This window comes from Mytilus edulis, chromosome 9 (genome assembly GCF_963676685.1).
Source record: "Mytilus edulis chromosome 9, xbMytEdul2.2, whole genome shotgun sequence".
Classification (NCBI taxonomy): domain Eukaryota; kingdom Metazoa; phylum Mollusca; class Bivalvia; order Mytilida; family Mytilidae; genus Mytilus; species Mytilus edulis.
The window spans coordinates 15187959-15209539 of record NC_092352.1 but is presented as its reverse complement, the minus strand read 5'-3'; the positions used below and the strand labels follow the sequence as shown (position 1 = coordinate 15209539).

Below are 21581 nucleotides of genomic sequence, written 5' to 3'. Positions count from 1 at the left end.
ATTTCAGTTCAACATTTTACAGTGTGTATCAATATAACAATATATTGATTTTTCTTTAGAAATAAACTTTGTAAGAATCCATAACTTTGTATACAGTTTTAATGAAACTTTTTCTAATGATTAGAAAATGTGTTTTTATAAGGTTTTTTTTGTAAATCAATCTTATCTTTACATATCCATACCCTTTTTTATATTATGTAATAAAAATTTAAACATTAATGCCTTTATCAAACACCTGGTAAATTAATTACATAATTTTTGACCTATGATCCTTTTTTAAGTTAACCACAATACATGTTTGTACCTACCATGTATGAGCTTTAGGCAAGTTGTCTGTATTTGTATCTACTAAATGTATCGTAAATAGTCTTGGGCCAGCAGCACCTGTTGAGCCTGCAAAAGAACATCAAATTTTAATTAAAAACAAGATATTCATAAGCTGATTGCAAAAGTCGTTATGTTTATATTGAAAAATTTAACAATTTAGAATGTATTTAATCTTAGAATTACCTCCCTTACACTGTGTAACAGAGAGAACTTCAACATATGTTTTAGCTAAACCCTTGAACATAATATATGTTTAAATCTCACAAAGAAAATGCTTATTCCAGTAACAAACCTTGTAGAGCTTTGAAACCTTGTAATGGAACTCTTGAACTGCCTGTAACAAACTGTAATAGTCTGGCTCTCATTTCATCTGAGAAGCCATCAGCAGCCTTCCAGAACCATTTGACAATATTTGTATCAGGATTGCAGTGTTTTAATCTTGTGTGTTGTTTCCAATCATCTAAATCTATTTTACCAAGACCACCTATCATCAACTGCAATCAAAATATTCATAATCACTTAACTGCTATTACATAAAAACATGAAAACAATGAAACAAATGTACTTTATAATAACAATGCAATTAAGTTTAGTACTGTTGTATTTGTGATGTATTAGGTTAAATTCAGGGCTCATGGCTTTTGGCAACTTAAGCAATAAGTAACTTTCGTGTCTGTGAAATTAATTTTCCAGTCAGCCAAAAGCAATATCATGTCACCCTGTTGCTCTTGTTGTCAGTAATTTTCTATTTTGATGTACGACATTTTAATTTAAAAGTAAAGAAATCAAAAGACAGATGATTAATTATTTAGTAAAGAAGTGATAGGAATGATATTGTAGACTTTTTATATATTCCTTTAAAGAAACATCCTTTTTTGCAATTATATATTTTTTTCTATTTGTTGTTACACTTGCATATATCAAATGATTCTGGTTTTCTTTATTGCAAAGCATTGCAAAACAATGAATATCTATCAATTACCAATTCTAACTTAAAAATAAGTAATATTACAGAACCAATAAAAGTAGATAATATACCTCTAATTCTCTCTCATCAAAAGGTCTAAGCATATGTTGTGGAATGATCTCGTTAAAACCTTTTTGTAGTGCTAAGAACTGTGCCTCAATCCCTCGCATGAATCTCCACTGCACATATAACCTATAACACAAAATTTAGTGATAAAAGAAATCTAAACAAACAATTTTGTGTATTGTAAACTGTTTATTTTAAACATTTATGGTCTCAAAAACAAAAAGAATATATTGATAATGCAATATCTACATGTATGACACAAACAAATAAGTTAGAAATCAAGACATTGGGAGGGTTAAAACTATATATAAATCAATTTCAATTTTAATTTCATTTTTTCCATGATTTTGATGTTGTGTGATGGTGACGGGAGAGTAGGTATTTGTTTTTGGATGGGACTGTTGACGTATGACCAGGATAGCTGATAGATTTTAACTGTCGTAGTGTATGCCATATGTTTTGTAATTTATGTAATGTCTGTATATTACATACAGTGTGAATAAATTGTGTTATTTTCTACACAGATGGTGTTAAGTTATAAATTATGTATGCTCATAATTCGACATTTACAACAGTAACACAATAATCTATCCTAACTATCAATACTATTGTTTAGTAGCATTGCTATCTCATTCAGGTTTAACCTTCATTTATTTTATTCATGTAAATACAAATTGTCAGGAATATGCATGGAATATTTGCCAGACGATACAAAGCACTAAACTATCGATCACTATCAAAACAATATCCAAATTTTGCCAGAAAATGCAAAATCAACAAATGTATGACATACCGGACATATTCTTTTTTGTTGTCTTCTGTGACTTTGATATCATCGCCTCCTGGCTTAAGTTCATATTGTGTCACCTGACCAAAGGAACTATGTTCCACTGAGAATGTATGGTCCAATACTGACTCTATATCATTTTCTCTGAAACACAAGAGCATATTAATTTAAAATTTATATTAAAATCACTAACAAAGAAACTGTTAATATATTTACATGTCATTTGGATAAATCTCTTTATAATCTTGAAGGAAAAATGTTGGGAAACCAGTCAACTCTTCTATGATTCCATTGGATAAAAGAAATGGCAAAATAAATAATATTTCTATCTTATCTATTAAGTTCACTGCAAATTTAAAGAAACTTACATCAATTTGATTCAGGATATTACACACACATATTTTTTTTTAAAATAAAAACAACTTTTGTACTTCTGGATTCAAAAATCTCAATAACCAGTCAATGCTTTATTAGGTACACAGATTAGGTTGTTAGTTTTCCCATATGAATTGTTTAACATACATTTTATAGCTGACTATGTAGTATGGGCTCTGCTAATTGTTGAAGGCTGAACAGTGACATATAGTTGTTAATTTCTGTGCAATTTGGTCTCTTGTGAAGAGTTGTCTCATTGGCAATCACACCACCTTTTCTTTTTTATATTTAAATGTATAGGTATTTAGACAAAAGCCAATACTTACAATAACCAGACTAGACTTCTATGGAGTTCAGGATCAACATCTTCTAAATCATTTAACTGAACAGTTTTACCCAGCAGATGTTTATAGAAAGGCATAGTAAATCCTCCATCTAAATAATGTCCATGAAATATGGCTACGCCAATAATACGACCAACGAAATGAAAATATGACAAATGTTCCTAAAACAATAGAAAATATCAGTTATTACATGTTATATAAAAAGATATTGAAAAGTTCTTTATTTTGTCTTTTATTTTTATATCTTTATCATGTTTATATTGTTTTTCATTCAAATTATTCTTGATTAAGTGAGATTGCTTTGAATGGTCCTATATATAAAAAGTTTTTAAACTAAAAAAGACTAATGCAGTTTTCTGACTTTCGAAAGTGAATTTTCCTGGGTGATTTTTATGCTTTCATTACTGAACTCAATATTTACAGCTTAAACAGCTTTCATTGTCACTCCAATCCTTTTTTTACAGCAGGAACAAAAACAATTAGTGTTTTAATAAGTATTTACTGTATGGCAGTAAATGTAAGTGCAGATAGGTAAGAAATACTAAGAAATATCTTTATGTAACTGTTGATTAATCACATGCAAGTAGCAGATCTATCTGTTGTCAACTAATTTTAATAATTCAGCCTATGCCCACACTCAGAAAACTCTTGTTTGAAGTACCTGAATCTTGATTTATAGACGAGGAACTTTAAGAGATACTGACAACAATCAGTGTAACACAAGCATTGTTCTCATAATATTTCAGTGCAATAAAGCATTGTTCTGATTATGTATTTTATGAAAGTATTTTTTATAGTTTTGCCAAAGTGCTTCTCCCTAGATTCCCTTTCTTTCTGATTGAAACAAATTTAATTGTCAATCACCGCAAGAGAATTTATCAACTGTAGTATGCAGTCTGATTTTATAAAACACAATCTGTCTATGAACTTACTGGATTCACCCCAGAGTCTGGGTTTATTTGTAATGTATAGATATCATCCCTGGCATACTGGAAAAGACCGTAGTAGGGATTCAGCATTTCATGTGATAACATATATAACCATTCCCTGAAATAAAATAATGATATTGTCATTTAATGTGGTAACAGATATAACCATTCCCTGAAATAAAATATCAACATTGTCATTTCATGTGGTAACAGATATAACTATTCCCTAAAATAAAATATCAACATTGTCATTTCATGTGATAGCAGATATAACCATTCCCTGAAATAAAATATCAACATTGTCATATCATGTGGTAACAGATATAACCATTCCCTGAAATAAAATATCAACATTGTCAATTCATGTGATAGCAGATATAACCATTCCCTGAAATAAAATATCAACATCGTCATATCATGTGGTAACAGATAAAATATCAACATTTTCTTTTCATGTGGTAAAGTTGTGAAACAAACAAATGATTAATTCAATGCATGTAGATCCCTTTACTAGTATGTAACAGTGAAAGTTATTTACTGAGAACACTTTTAGAGGTGAAAATGTTATTCAGATAACATTTGTATTCAGTAAAACATATTTGTATACAAAAGAATCATTATATACCCTGAAACTATAGTTTAGTTCAGACAGGTTTTTTGTTAAAAGATGAAAAGATCATTCTAAGGTTATCCTCCTAAGTATATGTCTTCCTTTGTTGGTTTATTTTTTTTTAGTATGATATTGGTTTTATTTCTTTTTCATGTCTGATGAATCTAAATTTATAATATTTGGTTTCAAGCACTGATTAAATTTTCAAACTATGTAAATTGAATAAATTTAAATGCAACCTATTGCTCATTGTGATACTCCTTTATATGTATTAGGTAAACAAATATTTAATCAGCAATGACTGAAAATATATGGCATGGTCAAAATGAGCTCCTTAACAAATCTCAGGAAGCATGGATTTGTATCCATAAATTTTATAAAAAAAGATGGACATGCAGACGGACTGTCAAGAAATAAACCAGAACAACCCTTTAATGTTTTGTAATTTCATTATACACTGAGTTTAAATATATGTTTATCTCACTGTTTAGGATTTTCATTCTTACTAGGTGTGTGATTTTTTTTAATTGAATTATATTTTAAGAAACAAGTTTTGTTTTAGGTGCTATTTGGACTTTTTTTTTATGTCTGATACAACAGTAACATCTTCTAACTGATTTTGATCTGTAGATTCTGACCTATATAAGTTTATTCCTATTAAAAAAGCAAGTGTAATCATCATATTGCATTTTAAACCATTAGAGAATACTATTTCCATGATTTGTATAAGATGATATAATAATGCAGACAATAACAGATTTCTATATTATTATTATGTAATTATGACAAGTGTACTTATGTGCGGGGTCATGTTATTTGACAACACCACAAATGATTCCAGGATGTTTATATTACTGTTATATGATATATGTCATTCATTAAGCACTGAATCAAAACAAAAACTTTATGCTTTTGACATTATAAAGTTATTTTTGTTCATAAAGTTATCATATAACAATGACAACCACACACAAACAAATTAAATTAATTGGAAGACCACACATGCAATGTCAACATTTAAATATGGGTGTAAGAAGTTAACTTATAGGGGCAGGTTTGAGTAGCTAAATGTATGCATGCAAGTAGAAGGAAATCATGTTCTTTTCACAACTTCTAGTCTTTTCTGTCTATAACTCATTCATACCTTGCAACACCTCCATAATCTAAACCCTCCTCTCCTTTGAATTTTACCATTAATCTTTTCCGTAAATCCTTGGCCCGTAATTTCATTACTTGTCTATAGGAATCCTGAAAGAGAGAAAATATATTCTTATATTCTCTATGAAATTTATTATATTCATGCATAACACAGCAGCTTCGATCTGTCTCATAATCTTTCATATATTCAGACTTTCAGTTGCTGAAATAAATTTATGATATTAATTTCATTGGGCAAGATAGTAAATCTTGAATAAAGACTTCCTTCTATAAACTCAAGAAGGGCACAAGTAAGAAGTCAAATGAACCTCAATTCTTAGTAGTCATCCATGTATTGTTAAGATTTTGCATTCAAATTTGGCTACAGTGAAAGTTATTATTTAAGGAGTGGTATTTACTCATCAATACTCCTGTCAATGCTCCATTGACATTGTACCTACTAGAGGGTAACTTGCGAGTCTACAATATTAGCAATGGAGATATAAATGTAGGTCACAGTGACCTACATGTTTCTAAATGGAAGGATGTCTTACTTTCATATAAATAGCCTTGCAAGTTTATGAATGTTTGCCATTTAAACTGAAGAACCTTACTTAAATGAAAAACTTTATAAAAGTCACTGAACCATGAAATATGTTTTCATATGACCACTATCACTTTGCAAATGTTCTTTTGTTATAAATTGATGTATGTTTTTTGATAAATGGCTGCAGACTTACACATGCATGGGTACAACAGAAGATATTTCAATAGTGCCCCTCAATTTCATTGTGCCAATGTGATTAACTAAAAATAGACAACTTTACAAAAATAGTTTGCACAGACCAAATAGGTCTACAACCTGACACTTTCTTTAGTTCCTGTTAATTAATATATGATGACTTGATAAATAAATTGAAAAACTGATAGAGTATGTATTCCATCAATTGTGAAAGTGTCTAGACGGCCAATGATGAGGAAATCATTACACCTGCTTAACTTATGGTGCAAAAAGATGGATTAGCACATCAGATCTATAGAAACCTGTAAAGTATTAATTATGTCTGGCAACTAAGAAGGAAAATGACTGACATTTCTTATACATGTCTGTGATGAGTAGAGCTTCATATTACACTATAGTACTACAGATAATACTGTAATATCCTTACTGGAACACAGCCAGTTAAAGGTAATTAAGTAATCCAGAAAACAAACACACTCAAATTATACAAAACATATGGCTTATGAAGTGTAATATGTTTGTATCATTACATAATATTTCTGTCAGCTGTGATTGCTTTTTTCAAGGAGAATTACACATGCTTTACAAAGGCTATACTTTTTTTTAATGTTAAAATTACAGACAAACGAGCATTCACTTAATCTCAAATTAAATATCACTGAACACATTAGTTTGATATAAATACATGCATTCCTTTTAAATTCATTCCATGTTAAAGTTTAATATGTTGAACATTTCTTTTAAATTTCAATAATGATAATTGTAAAGATCCAGGTGTGATCAAAGCATCATTAAGTCAGATATAAATAGAAAACAATAAACATTTCAACATCTGCCAGACAATTTGTAACATCCATTCAAATCACTTATCCTTGTCATTTACTCTTTATAAACAGTAATTAGCAAAAACACAATTATGAGCAGGATTTCATCAAAATGACATGTGTTTTCAATTATTACTTTATCCATTAAATCACCCAAATGTATGTTTTATATGACAGGTTTGGTGCAAGAAGTAGGAATACAGTGTCATCCTGAATAATTACATTGTCATAATAAAGACCAATTAATTCTCAATAAGAGTACATGTGTAAAGAAAACTATTTATAAACATCTAAGAATGTGAAAGAAATGGTTCCACTTCACCAACTTTTCTACCTAGAGAATGTATGCACAAAAGAACATCTGTTTAATGATTTGGGTACATTACAAAAAAACACTAGTAGAATCTTTTCTCTTTAAAAATTATACAAATTTGGATTGTCCTAATTACTAAAATCTAGCATAACCCTAGAAGTAGGTCAATAACTAAAATGGTACACAGATATAATTTGCTCTGGGTGGCATAAAACATTATAAAGGTACATATAATAGCTCCAGAATGGTAAAAGTGATGCTAATCAAATTTGTACATGAGTTTTGTGGTAACTAAATTAAAAGAACAGAAACAAAAAATTCAGCATTTTTTCATTTGTAAAAGGGCATAAATCTAGAACGGTAAATGTGACACCACCAAATTCAAACTTGATCTGTATTTTGTGATAATTAGCATTAAGTATAAGTTTCATTACATTTGGTTGAGGCAATCTTATATTAGAGAACAGAAACCAAAAATTCAGCAATTTTTCCATTTGAATAGGAGTATAACTCTAGAAAGGTTAAAGTGGCACCACCAAAATTCAAACTTGATCTCTGCTTTGTGTTAATTACCATTTTGTATTAAGTTTCATTACGTTTTGTAGAGGCAAACTAAAGTTAAAGAATGGAACCAACTTGTGGAAGTACATATAGACCTATAGAAGGACAAGGCCCAAAAGTTATGCCCCCTTTGCTACAGCCGGGGCATAAAAATAGTTGAGCTCATAAAATTAACTTTTCCCAGTCATTCTATAAAATGAGTTTTGCTGTTGTGTTTTATTTCAACTAAAGTTGTCGAGACAAAGATTTAAAAAAACATTTACCAAATGCTTAGAGGAATACAGTATGCATAAGTCAAAGATAATGACATTGGATATCAACTATATATACTTTTGACATTCTCACTGCAATAGAAGTTTAAGAATATACCAATAATAAATCAAAATATTTAATTTCTGTGGTCCACTGTGAGTAAACCTTACACAACATGTACTCAATTCTATCACTTTATCCCTTTCAGGTAGTGTTTTTCTTACCTCAAATATTTCATCTCTAGAAACTTCCATCCTACAATGTCCTCCCTGAGGTTGCAAATTTTGTAGTTCTTGTCGTAAAATTTTCATTTTTTGTACAAGGTCCCTTTTATATTTAGGCACTGGTGATTCATTCTCTTTGTCTTTCGACCTATTGGAACTACTGAAAAGATATATTTATACAGCTATATTTAAGCATGGTGCAGTGATCTACTGAAAAGATATTTATACAGCTATATTCAAGCATGTTGCAGGAATTTTCTTTTATTTGATATATTTTGAAATGAACAAATGTTAAAAACTTTGCTAAGCAAATTTGAAATCATATGAATATATTTTTTTTCACGTTTCTCCATTTGACCCTTTACTACAGTTTGCATTTTTATCACTTAAAATTCTGGCTTGCCATGGTGATATAATTGCCTTTTTTGTAGTTTTGATAGTAACATGCAAATATTTAATCATATTTACTAGGCAAAACATTCAAAGATGTGTCTTGAACTGACCTAAACACAAACTTTTACATGGAAAGTAAGCATAAGTTTTAAAGTAAATAGACTATGACTGAGGGGGTAGGGCCAAACAGTCTCCATGGAAATAAGATGTGCAAATGCTAATACACTTGCATACCAAATATCATTGACCTACTACTAGTGGTTCCCTATTACTGACTTAATCACAAACTTATACATTGTTGGTGCTGAAACAGTCAAACACCACACCTCTGTCTCACTTTTTGACTCCATCAAGGCGAGACTAAAATCAGTCTATCAAAAAAACCTAGTGATAACCATGACAGATGTTCGAATTCTCTATTACATAACAAAACTAATCAAAATTGTCATTGAAATTTACCTTCAGTTATCTCCCTTTGTCTACTGTCTGAGTACTGAACTCACTGAGTAACAGGGTCATAACAAAATAAACAAACCAATATAAATCAAAATCCTGTTCTGTTAAGGTAGTTTGATGTACTAAAAGACTTATAAATAAAAATCATGACTACTGTACATGGCTGTCGCTTATATACTAAACATTAGGTCTTTAAAAATTAAATCAAATTAACATTTTCTTCCAATAAAAGATCATCTCTATTACTTACGATTGTCCTCCTCTATGCTGTAACAACCTAATATTAGCAGACAACCTTGGATCTGTAAATTGAGTGGTTCGACTATTATGATCAACAAAATAAACTCTGCCATTGCCTGTATGTCTCACTTCCCAACCAGAAGGTAATCTACCCAGGTCTTCTTCACGAATCTCGTCATTTGACAAATCTCTAAAAACAATAGCAAAACAATAATTTCAGAAAATTCTTAAACATTTATTGTTCGAAGGAAAAACAGCTGAAATCCAAATAAATACTACAAAAACAAATTAGAAATCATACCACATCTTCTTTTTTATATATAAACTTAATGTTCAATTTTTTTTTAGCCATATAAAGCATATTAGACTTTTACATTTGTGAGTTTATGTTTGCCTTTATACATACACCTTCTCTATAAAACTTCTCTTTTAAGTCATCCAGGCATCATAATTGTAATTTAACTTTACAATCTGATCTTGAACAGATTTTTGAAAACATAGAATGGGTACACAAATACAAATACTAAATATAAATGGGGAACATTATTATTCACTACAAAAACCAAAATTGTGCAAAAAAGTATGAAACAGCTTCATAAAAAAAAAATTATATACCTTTACTTTTTGGTAAAAAAATAATGTGATGAGAACATACTGTATACCAATTAATGTCTAAACTAATAAACGTTATACAAGAACATGTCCCATTCACTGACTCTGATAAAGCACATGATCAATCTTAAAGAAAGACAATTTAATTAACAAACCTTGGAACTCTGGGATCATGCCATGTGCTAACACCTGTTCTCGTGTGTAAAAAGTAAACCTGACCTTGCTGTGTCGTTCGTTGTTCTGAAAAAAATTAGGAAAATATAAGCAACAATATATCACACTCAGCTACCACAATCATTTATCATCCATTAATGTGTAAATAATGGGGATTCTGTCAAGTTGCATTTTACCACAAGCACCTAGATGGTATTTATGTATGTGTCTCTTATTTATGCTTTACACCTTCCAGAAATATGTTTTACTTCAGGAATACAAGTACTGTTGAAGAGTTAACACCTAAATCCCAATAGATGGTGGCAACTTTTTATAGCTCTGTTATTCCTATTCTAATGCATCACAAAATAGAAAAAAGTACATTATAGCCTGTAAAAGTGTATAAATTTGAGATAAAATAAAACTCTGCTTAGCTTCATGAATATTTTTGATGCATTTACATCATGGCAAAACATAACATAAGACAATCAAAAATGCTCAAACAGAAGATTAGTTTGTTACATATACGATTCAGATTCTAATTGGTATTTTTGAGGAAAGATATATATAATATTCAATTTTATTGTTTTTCACAACATTTTCTGATTCTTGCTATTCAAAATCTTTTGCTTGCTTTGTTTTATTTTCAATACAAAATTATAATTAACAACTTTTTCAGACAAAAATTGTGAAAAAAGTTTACAGTCTTTTTTCACTTTATAGTATTTGACTTTGGATACTGTCCTTATTGAATAGTTTATAGAATAGAAATGCCCGACTGTTTCTTTTAAACCACATACTTCTTAATCAACAATTTAACCAGAAAAGTCGATCCTCTTTACTTACCATATCCGTCTGGTAATGCTACAGCATTATGTAACTGTGAACGATTGAGGTAATTTCTATGTCTTGTTGAACGGCGTCTTGGTAGCGGTGGTTCTTCATTATTATTACTTGAACTACTATTGTTATTATTTGACAATCTATTTGAACTGGGTTGGCTAGGTTGTGATGTATTCACCATGATGCTGTTTCTCATGCATTCTGAGGCAGGTCTGAAACAGTAAAATTTATAAGCTAATTAGGTTTTATAATGAAAGTAATTTCTTTCCAATTATTTTCTTTTTTTATGCAACTAAAGTCCTTCATTGAAATATTGTTATAAATAATTATAATCTAATAATTCAAGTATGTGTAGAACTTTCCTAAAAGATTCATTTCCAAAACTTAAAGCAAAGTATATGAATTGCTCAGGGTAAGTACTTGTTGGAGATGGAGTTCCAATATTCATAAGATCCATGAAATTTAACAGATTACTTATCTAGACGCTTTCTTGTTTCAATCTTATTGTTTTCCAATGTGTGTTTCTTTCTTCTAAATAACATACAATACAGCTAAGTTCACTCTGGTTTGTGTAAAACAAGTGTCAAAATTAGGTAGCAATATACAGTTAGGGGAAAAAAATGGTACCCTCGTTAAATTTACCATCCTCTTTTTCTTTGATTTCTTACTAATTAAGCTTACTGTTTGCAATCAATATCTTCGAAAAATTTGATGGCCAATAGTTAAAATATTTAAAATAATTTATTGTTGTTTTTTTCTATGACAACAATCTGCATATATGTTCCAAAAAATATCGTAAAAAGGGATGCGAAGATGTCTTATGTTCCCTTAAAATTTGGTCGAAAGTAGAAATTCAATTCCGTGGGGTTGTACCTTTTCTGAAACTATCAACATGCTTCTTTCAAGAGATCAAAGAAAACCCACATGTTGTTTGTTTTATTTTTTGTAAAATTATGTCTTAAACTTGGTTTGAAAAAAAGTGTCTGTAAACATTACAATAATTTCTGGATCTAAGGCTGGACTGTCAAACAGAAAATAGACCATAAAACATGTAAAAAACTAGCTTTATGTTCATATAAAATCTCTCTCAAGTCTTAATAAGTCATCAGCTATTTAAAAATGAATTTTATTGCACAAGAGCTTTCATATTTAAAAAATCAGTAGGACCAAATGCGAAAGACACTCCTAACTGTGTATTGCTACCTCAAGAACAAATCACAGAGCTTTTTAATTCAATTTCATAACAGATTTAAGGTTAAGATTTTTGTTCAATAGTTTTGCTTTTTTAAAAGTAAAAGAAATGTATATGATTCTGGGTGTTAGTTTGTCAAATATGCAGCTTGCTTTAAAATGCTGTTATGACATAAACAAACGAATTTAATTCCACCACTGCATATTTTTTTTTAAAGGAACATGGATTTGAAAGTCGACAATACTTGTTCTCGAAATTATTGTTTGTTTACTTCAAACAATCCCAAATTATCAACTGATATTGTTCCTAAACCCTGGTCTGAAAAGGTGCAAGATATTAGAACTGATAGTGTAAGCACCTGAATGTAGATTACAATACAATCTGCTAATTTCTTCAATCAACCAATTACAAATTTGCATGTTTATACCTCCTTTTAGAACTTTCTATCATTTAAAAAAGCTATTATTTCAAATTTGGAGCTAAATGAATGAATTGAGTGTTTTTTATCACCCAATAAATATATCCCAAAAATAGAAATTAAAACCTAGATCAAACAGTGCATCATTGTTTCAGTAATTCTTTGTTCATTTAAAGCAAGTCCTGGGTGTCTACATATTTTGTACAAATCTCCAAAAGAAAGGTGACTTGCAATATTCTTTTTACCAGTTGAATATATGATGTTTGGCTGTACCCTACTGTTTTATAAAATATCTGATGAACTCAAATGAACCCCCCTAATAAACCACATTTATTACTTCTCTTTCATGTACTTTGATGTTTAATAATGTTAAAATCATAAAGCTGGGGATAAAACTTTTAAACACAGAAATACTAGATTCAATTTGTCATGCATGATTTATGGCTAAAGAACTACATCTATTATTCAATAAACTTCATTTTTTATTTTTTCAAAAAAATTGTTTTATTTTGACCAAATAATTATCTGAAAAGTATGATAAAATAATTGCAAAAACAAAGGAAAACACTGTATGTCTTTATGTCATAATTTATTATTTCATAATCTTCAAGCCGGTTTAAAATTCAACAGTATTGGATGCATTGCTCCGAAGTTTGTGGTAATGATCAAATTTTGGACAGACATACTTCATCCACTTAACTTATAAATTTTGTGGTAAATTCTTGTTTTATCTATGTGAAAATTTCAAGTACAAATCAGTAATTTGACCTACATGTAAAATTCTGTATAACATGACATCAACAAATTATCTAATTACAATTTTCAAGATTTTACTTTGGACATAGCTTTTATAATTTGTATCCAAATAATTTTCAGGACCTATTATATATGTTGATTGGCATATTTACATATCTTTATTCTGTAAACCAAAGTACAATGGTCTAGACATATATACAAATAAATAAACAAAGATAGCAATAAATTTAAGTACAAATGTAAAGTAGGGACATATAAACAACAGGGCAACTAGATATCGTTTTTTGATGGTTAGGCAAAGCAAAGTGGCGGAAAGAAAATTGTCTTTATCGGCCCAGGTCTCCTTCTGTAGTGAGACCTGCACTTAAGGTGGCTCGGGCCTATTCGAAGTTTCTATCAGAAGTGCCATTTTTTTTAATATTTTATTCTTTACAGAAAGTGATTCAAATTGGTTGAAAAAAATAGGGGGTCACAGACCATTTAAGCTCAAGACTTTACTTTTTAACAGGTATGTAAAAGGGACCATTTTTCAATGAAATGATAAGGAAAATAGAGGTGTTGACATATTTATATCGGAATATCAAAAAAACTTTCTATGACACTTGGTCCTAAACTGTAATTTAAAAAGCTGAAATATAGCTTCAAAGAATGAGCAAACAAAAAACATAGGTCACCAATAAGGAAAAAAAATTTGTTTGCCTAAAAACCCAAATTTTGGCGGGAAAATGGTGAAAATGGGTGAAATGTCATGTTGAGCCTTTAACAAATACACATAATAACAAAATATTCTTTTAATGACATAACTACAATGATTTAACATTTCTAATCAATCAAAATATTTTAAAAAAATAATATCGAATTTACGACAAATACTTTTCGTGTGCATTGTAGTTCATGGGTGAAATTATGCGCAGTCGAATAGTCCCGATCCACCTTAAATTGCTTAAGCATAGATTTTTTTTTTAAATTGACCATATGCAATACCTCCAGGTGTTAACTTAGATCTTTTGTTATTAAAAACATGTATATCAACACAAAAATTTACAAAACTAGATCACCAACTAGAAAGGTGTAAATGTTAAAATGTTGGTTTACAGTACTAGTACAGTCATATAAGTCACTTAGAATGTACACCTAGGGATAGTACTTTACCTTGTTGGTCTCTCCCATTGTGTGGATCGGGTTATGTGATTGACATAATGTACTCGTCCACTTGCTGTTCTTCTCTCTTCCCATCTACAAAGGAAAGAAAAGGTCAAAGAAAAGAAAAACCTTTTTATCAAAATGTATCTAAATTATCTCTTTTGTAAGAATTTTTTCACAAAAAACTCCAGGAAATAGGTGTCTCTACCAAAAATGTATATTGCTATTGTAATCTAAATCACCCCAAAAATAAATTTGCTTCATCTTTACATATCTAGGAAACTCAATGCTTGATGTCTTTGACTTTTACTTGCACTATGAACAACAATTCTAAAAAAAAATTCTCTCAGTTAGACAGGCGTCCAACCTGATAAATAACCTGAATAATTCAGTCCCTCACCATAATAGATATTCCTTCTTTCAAGGGCTTAAATTATTTAAACATACATTGGGCAAGCAATGTAGAAGCAATTTTACATTGAAGATTTTCTGTATCTGTAACAGTTTTCAATATAATAGGCAAAACTGGGGTACTTGTATTTTACCCTAATATCCAATTTTTAGCCTCAGCTATCGATGTATAAAAGATTTTTTCCTGTTTGCCAAATGTTATTTCACATTTTTAGCAACCTCTGTTATCTCAAAATGACACAAATTAACTCTGCTCATATAAAAACAGCTGATTGCAAGACCTTTCACTGATACTGATGAAAAAAACATAGACAACATTAATATTAGACAATATCAAAGGACAAATTTGATAAAATCTCTTCAATATTAATAGAGTAATATTTAAATTGAATCAATTTCATTTTACAGAAGAGATTTAAACCCTGATAAAGACCGAATGACATTTAGTTTGCGTGCATACAAATTATGTTAAATTTAAGTGCAGCAATAAAGTGCATTATACTCTTGGATAATAAACAAACTGCGTTGGTACATTCAGTAAACATTTATATGTCTAACTACAGCGACCAAATAAACTACATGTGACACATTTTTTTATCATGTGAAGGTGTGGGTGTACCATTAAGAGAGATAGTCTACTTAAATGAATAATTATTTTTGGCTGTTTTGGCATGAATATGTTAGATATTAAATTAAATGTGTAGGACATCTGCAAATCAGTATAACATAATATTAACTGAAAATGATACCTAGTCTTCAGTAAACAAATTCTGTGTCTGTCTTTTAAGTGTAACAAAAGGAAGCTTCATATTTAACTTATAAAGAATATATTAACATCTGCTTGAACAAATAAATCTTTTGTCAATTGGCTTGTTTTCTTGAATATTTAATTATGATATCATAATAGTGTTTATCTTAAGTTTCTTGCTATATGTTAGATCTGAATTTATATTTACACCAAGATGTCGTTAAATGAAATTGGAGACACTGCATTTATCATGCTTTTCAATAACATATGATCAAATCGCTGAAAGACCCCCTACTAAATTATAGAAAATATCATTCTGCATTGACAATAATATTGTGGTGTAATTTAGATACACCTGATCGGACTAACGCCCTCATTGGTATATATCTTATACCTGTAAAGGCTGTAATACATATTGAATTTTACCTAGATTATATGCTACCACTAGTACAATGTACAACACATCCAGGGGTTAAATAAAGTACAGAAGTAAAAAAAAGTCCAGCAATTAGGAAATTTAATATTTGTGAAGGAAACATTTAATTGCAAAATGTCAAAATCAGGATAATCTTGACAATTGGGAAAATGTTCTTGCATGGTATTGAGAAGTCTATTGCAGTACCATCATCCTGCACATCAAGCTGGTAAACTTTTCTTGTGTTTATCATCAAAACTCTGCACCACAATGCAACAATTAACTTCATTTAACAATAAATCTATTTTGGGACACTAATTTTGAAGCATACAGAAATTATAATATTATGAAAGTGTTTGTCAATGTTTGTGGTGATCAGTTGTTAATTTCATTGTTCCTAGAATTCAGTACTCAACCAAATACATATTTTTAAACAAGCAAAGAATACCAATTTCCATGATGACAAATTCATCACAACCTAGCTCGGCATAGGCGGATCCAGGGGGGCCTGGGCCCCCCTTTCGTGGGAAAAATTTGGTTGATTATATAGGGAATCATTGAAGCATGACTGGAGCGGCCCGCCCCCTTTAGGTCAGTCAGCGGGGCCCCCCTTAGGAAAAGTTCTGGATCCGCCACTGCTCGGATCTATATTTAATGTTCTTTTACTTGGATTTTCTTATGGGGGGAGGTTAATAAGTAATTTCGACCTTACAAGTATATATATTTCCTCATTATTCCAATGATAAAAATTTCTAGAATACCCTTTAATGCATTTCCTCCAGTCACTGGACAAAAGCTTAAGATATATACAGCCATCAATTCATAACAACTATTGTATACAAGAGTATGTCTATGAAAATGTACAAGTGTTTCTATCCCTGATTTGTTTTGTCAATATCTTCAATACCTCTCTAGATTCATAGGTCATTTTACAACCCAACATGGAAATTTAATTTAAGGTGTAACATTAACAACCTTGTAAACCAACCACAATTGCCCCTTATTATGACAAAACATAGGTTAGTTCTTGACAGAGACTGACAATGACTGATGCAAAATTTTAAAGTTATATGTCAACTAGATGAAATGGTTGTATGATGGTGGATTCATTTTGTCAGATTAATTTATAGCTATTTCATTCAAGACAGTGCTATGTGGTCAACCAGTCAGCATAGGTGGCAGTTTATTATAAACTTGCTACGTCAAAAAAGTTCCCAAAAATTGTTTGCCTATGAGTCAAACTTCATGATTGTTGTTAGCCATAGGTCCATTGGCAAATATTTCATGTGTTGTCAGTATAGGAATTCTCTAAGGAGAATACATTAATGAAAACCTATGCAGTCAAAGTGTCTCATATATATTTAAGGTTCTAATTATCATGAACTTTTCCTGTTAAATGCAAGGGAAAATTACGTAATGGGGATAACGATTGGTTATAAAACAGTAAAATGTTGCATTTTAGCTTGTTTCATTAAGATTTCACAAATAAGCAATAAACAGAGTCAACTGTATTTTCATATAAAATCCGGAATACATGTATCATTTATTTTCTACTAACAGGTGCTGTCTTATCCTTTAAAATGAAATATACAAATTGGATTTGGGTTATGAGATGTCAAAACACAAGACTCTTAAGTGGCAAAACTAATTGTTTTATGTACTAACAAACATGACATGTCGTAGGTGTAAAACTCCAAACTTTCCCTCCCTTACCCATTAGTCTTACAAAGACGTAAATAAATCTGGGATAATATCAATAATATTTACACATGAACTACTTAAAACAAAACAAATACAAGTAATGAGAAATGATGTGTCTTTGATGTTATTGCCTGCAGTAGGGTGGATATATTTGATAAATTCACTGTCAGCAAAAAGTTTATCTGGTCTTAAATCTATCTTATTTTCTAGTCTAACAGTATAATAATAAATTTATCTATTTATAAGATCTGTATTTGACAAATATCTCTAGATGTCTATCAGATGGGAGGTGTCACAGCTTTTCCATTTAAGCATGAACAACATATGTAGACTTAATTAACAGTGATACTGAGAATGTGTTACTATGTTTACTTTAATATATTACAACAAATTATCATACTTTGTATTCAGAATTCAGAACAAGATAAATATTTTTAAGGATTTTTTTACTTTTACTGCTTTAAAAGTTTTTCAGCTTTTCATCTAATTAATTACAAGCACAAGAAAAAAAGTCTATCTCAATATTCATTTATCCCCCTTTTATTCTAATAAATATCTGCATAAACATTTCCCACTAAGGATAGATCAAATTGATTTGTAGTTGTTTCAATTGATTCTTTGATTCTGATTGAACCCCTCCCCCCCCCCCCCCCCAAACCACCACCCCCTCAGCAGGGTTTTAAAGGTTTTGAAGGATCTGCATTTAAGAATTGCTTATATATTTTGATGCACTTTTTTCAATTGCATTTGGGATTATGATGTCTGCGACTCAAGGACAATACAATAATGCTTAAACGCAGATACGCTGTATGCAACAACCTAATGAACTAGTTCTAAGACACTTCAAATAATGCATTCAGTACCAACTAATGATTTTTCATTGTCTTCTTATGTTTTTATACAATTGAAATTCATCATTATTTAATTATAACTTCTATTCACATGAAATAGATTTCCAAACAATTTTACCCAACAGAAATTCATATTGGGAACATCTAAACATTATTTAGAATAAATGCAAACAAAATTGTGACAATAGCTAACTCAATCTAATTAAAAACCGATCTCTCATCGCTCCTGTTTCTGATATGTCGCGTGGGAGATCTAACGAAACCGGCTTTGAGGTCACATGTGAGTGAACTAAAAGTTATGAATTTATAAAGATATGCAAATGAGTTGACGACCTATTAATAAGCCAATCAAAAAAGTTTATGAATTATTTTGACTGACGATTTCGTCGTAAATAAAATGAGTTACATCCCTTTGCCTTACGTTAAACTTCCAAGATCGTGGAAGACTCAATTTCATTGGTCGAAAAAGACACACCTACGAGGTCACTCACATGTGACCTCAAAGCGGGTTTCGTTAGATCTCCCACGCGACATATCAGAAACAGGAGCGATGAGAGATCGGTTTTTGATTAGATTGTAGCTAACTATATATAGAATAAAAACCTGAAAACAAGTGACAATTTCTAATTCTGAGTGAAAGGATTCAAATCAAACCAGAATACTGTAAATTCAGAAATTATTGTATTTTTGTCATTTTAGACTAAAATACTTTTTTATTTTTTCGCGATATTCAGAAATATCCTGTTTGATTCATATAAAAAAATTCAATATGCCAGTTTTTATTATTGCAATGATAATCCTGTCGCATTGTTCTTAATAATAAAAACATCCCAATAATTTATGAATTTACAGTAACCCATATCAAAAGACGTTTTTGTCACTGATTTGCAAATGAAACCTTTATCCGAAGATCAACATCATGATACTGGAAATGAACTTCTTGCATTGCCACAACAAAATTTCAAAGCTAGATATGATTCTATATTAAACATTGAAAATAAGGGCAACATTAGCAGACTTACCCTTCCAGTAATTCATTTGGATCACTGGGAATCGATGGAGGTATTCCTGAGGCATCAGTATTGAGTGGATCAGAGCCTGAGCCTCCTCGGTCCCGGGAAATCAAACATTATAAATAAGGGTAATATTAGGAGACTTTCCCTTCCGGTAATTCATTTGGATCACTGGGAATCGATGGAGGTATTCCTGAGGCATCAGTATTGACTTGACCGGAGCCTGATCCACCTCGGTCCGGGAAATCAAACATTATAAATAAGGGTAATATTAGGAGACTTTCCCTTCCGGTAATTCATTTGGATCACTGGGAATCGATGGAGGTATTCCTGAGGCATCAGTATTGACTGGACCAGAGCCTGAGCCTCCTCGGTCCGGGAAATCAAACATTAAATATAAGGGTAATATTAGCAGACTTACCCTTCCGGTAATTCATTAGGATCACTGGGAATCGATGGAGGTATTCCTGAGGCATCAGTATTGACTGGACCAGAGCCTGAGCCTCCTCGGTCCCGGGATATCAAACTGATGACAATCTGTCCACGCACATTATCATTATCATCACTGTTATTCCTCTGTAGGTCCAAACGTTGAACTGTAACAGAAATACTCGGTCGTCTATTATTTGGATTTGCACTCCTAATAGGCATAGATACACACACAGACATTGAACTATTACAATTACTAGTTTTGTACTAGTGTTATTTGTGAATAAATACTTATCCAAAATTCATAAAAATGTCACTTATTTTTATTATTTTATAAAAATTCCATATTTCACATATATGTTTATATTATTTTTCATGGTTGGCTTTTTTCTCAGCGATGGTAGTTCATTGAATGTGAATGTGTCCTTTATAATATCACATTATTGTCAACATGGTATATGACATCAAGTTTAAAACACTCCCCCTGTCAAACATCTTGTTTAATACATTTTACCTACACCAAAGTACAAAATGGCCTAGTCCATTAAGTAGTCAGGGGATACACAACACAAAAGTAAGCTATGTCAATATATCTATTGTACAGTATGTATATACTGCTTTATAATTACCAATATGATTTGTAAATCTTGAGAAAGAGTAAAATTATTTGGATCAAGCGATGAAAATCTTTATTTTTTTACAACATTGCCAAAAATTGTGCCCTTAATCTGTCAGGATTACCAACAGTGGCTGTAAATCTGTCTGATGAATCTTTACTATACATTAAGTTATATAAAGGTAACCTTTCCATTCAAGGGCAATAAGTACTACTAAGAAATAATTTTTAAAAAGTGTATGTAAAAATATCATTAAAATCAACCTATTCAAAGTTTAATCTTTAACTGTTTTCTGTTTGGAAACTTTCCCCCTTTTGGACCTTCAGTTACATAAATTGATCTACTTGTATATGAATGTAACTCATAACACACATGGTTTACATAATAATATTTACAAATGCTTCCCTCATCAAAGAACAGATCACACCCCAACCATGACTTACATAATAAAGCTTTTCTTGACATTTTATCTATCAGGGTTTTTTTAATCTGATATCGATATATTCACCAAACTTAAGATAGATATTGCTATGTTTATAAGGAAATAAAAGCAGTGAAAACAACTTAAGGTAGTAGGTACATAAATGGATGATCTCTGAAATTTTTATGAAGATTTAAAGATTTTCATGCAACTGAAGCATGATGAACTACATATGAATATGGAAAAAAAGGAAGTACAAATGTGTAGGATATACAAAAAGAATGCAAATTAATTCAGCAATTTGACATAAA

General features: G+C 30.5%; 1 protein-coding gene across 2 annotated transcripts in view; it reads right to left on the bottom strand.

The window, feature by feature from the left end:
* LOC139489561 (E3 ubiquitin-protein ligase SMURF2-like) overlaps nucleotides 1-21581 on the bottom strand; it is a 41953-nt gene that overhangs the window by 4843 nt on the left and 15529 nt on the right. Inside the window, exons 5-17 of one of the 2 annotated variants that reach the window (XM_071276120.1) lie at nucleotides 20225-20399; nucleotides 14674-14757; nucleotides 11159-11367; nucleotides 10315-10399; nucleotides 9558-9737; nucleotides 8459-8618; nucleotides 5550-5653; nucleotides 3799-3913; nucleotides 2849-3027; nucleotides 2154-2291; nucleotides 1366-1486; nucleotides 620-821; nucleotides 309-393 (exon numbers count right to left, since the gene is read on the bottom strand). In XM_071276120.1, coding sequence (XP_071132221.1) covers nucleotides 309-393; nucleotides 620-821; nucleotides 1366-1486; nucleotides 2154-2291; nucleotides 2849-3027; nucleotides 3799-3913; nucleotides 5550-5653; nucleotides 8459-8618; nucleotides 9558-9737; nucleotides 10315-10399; nucleotides 11159-11367; nucleotides 14674-14757; nucleotides 20225-20399 — 1837 coding nt within the window. Of the gene's footprint in view, nucleotides 1-308; nucleotides 394-619; nucleotides 822-1365; nucleotides 1487-2153; nucleotides 2292-2848; nucleotides 3028-3798; nucleotides 3914-5549; nucleotides 5654-8458; nucleotides 8619-9557; nucleotides 9738-10314; nucleotides 10400-11158; nucleotides 11368-14673; nucleotides 14759-19951; nucleotides 20158-20224; nucleotides 20400-21581 lie in introns of those variants that run through there. The other variant, XM_071276121.1, reaches the window with a different exon arrangement.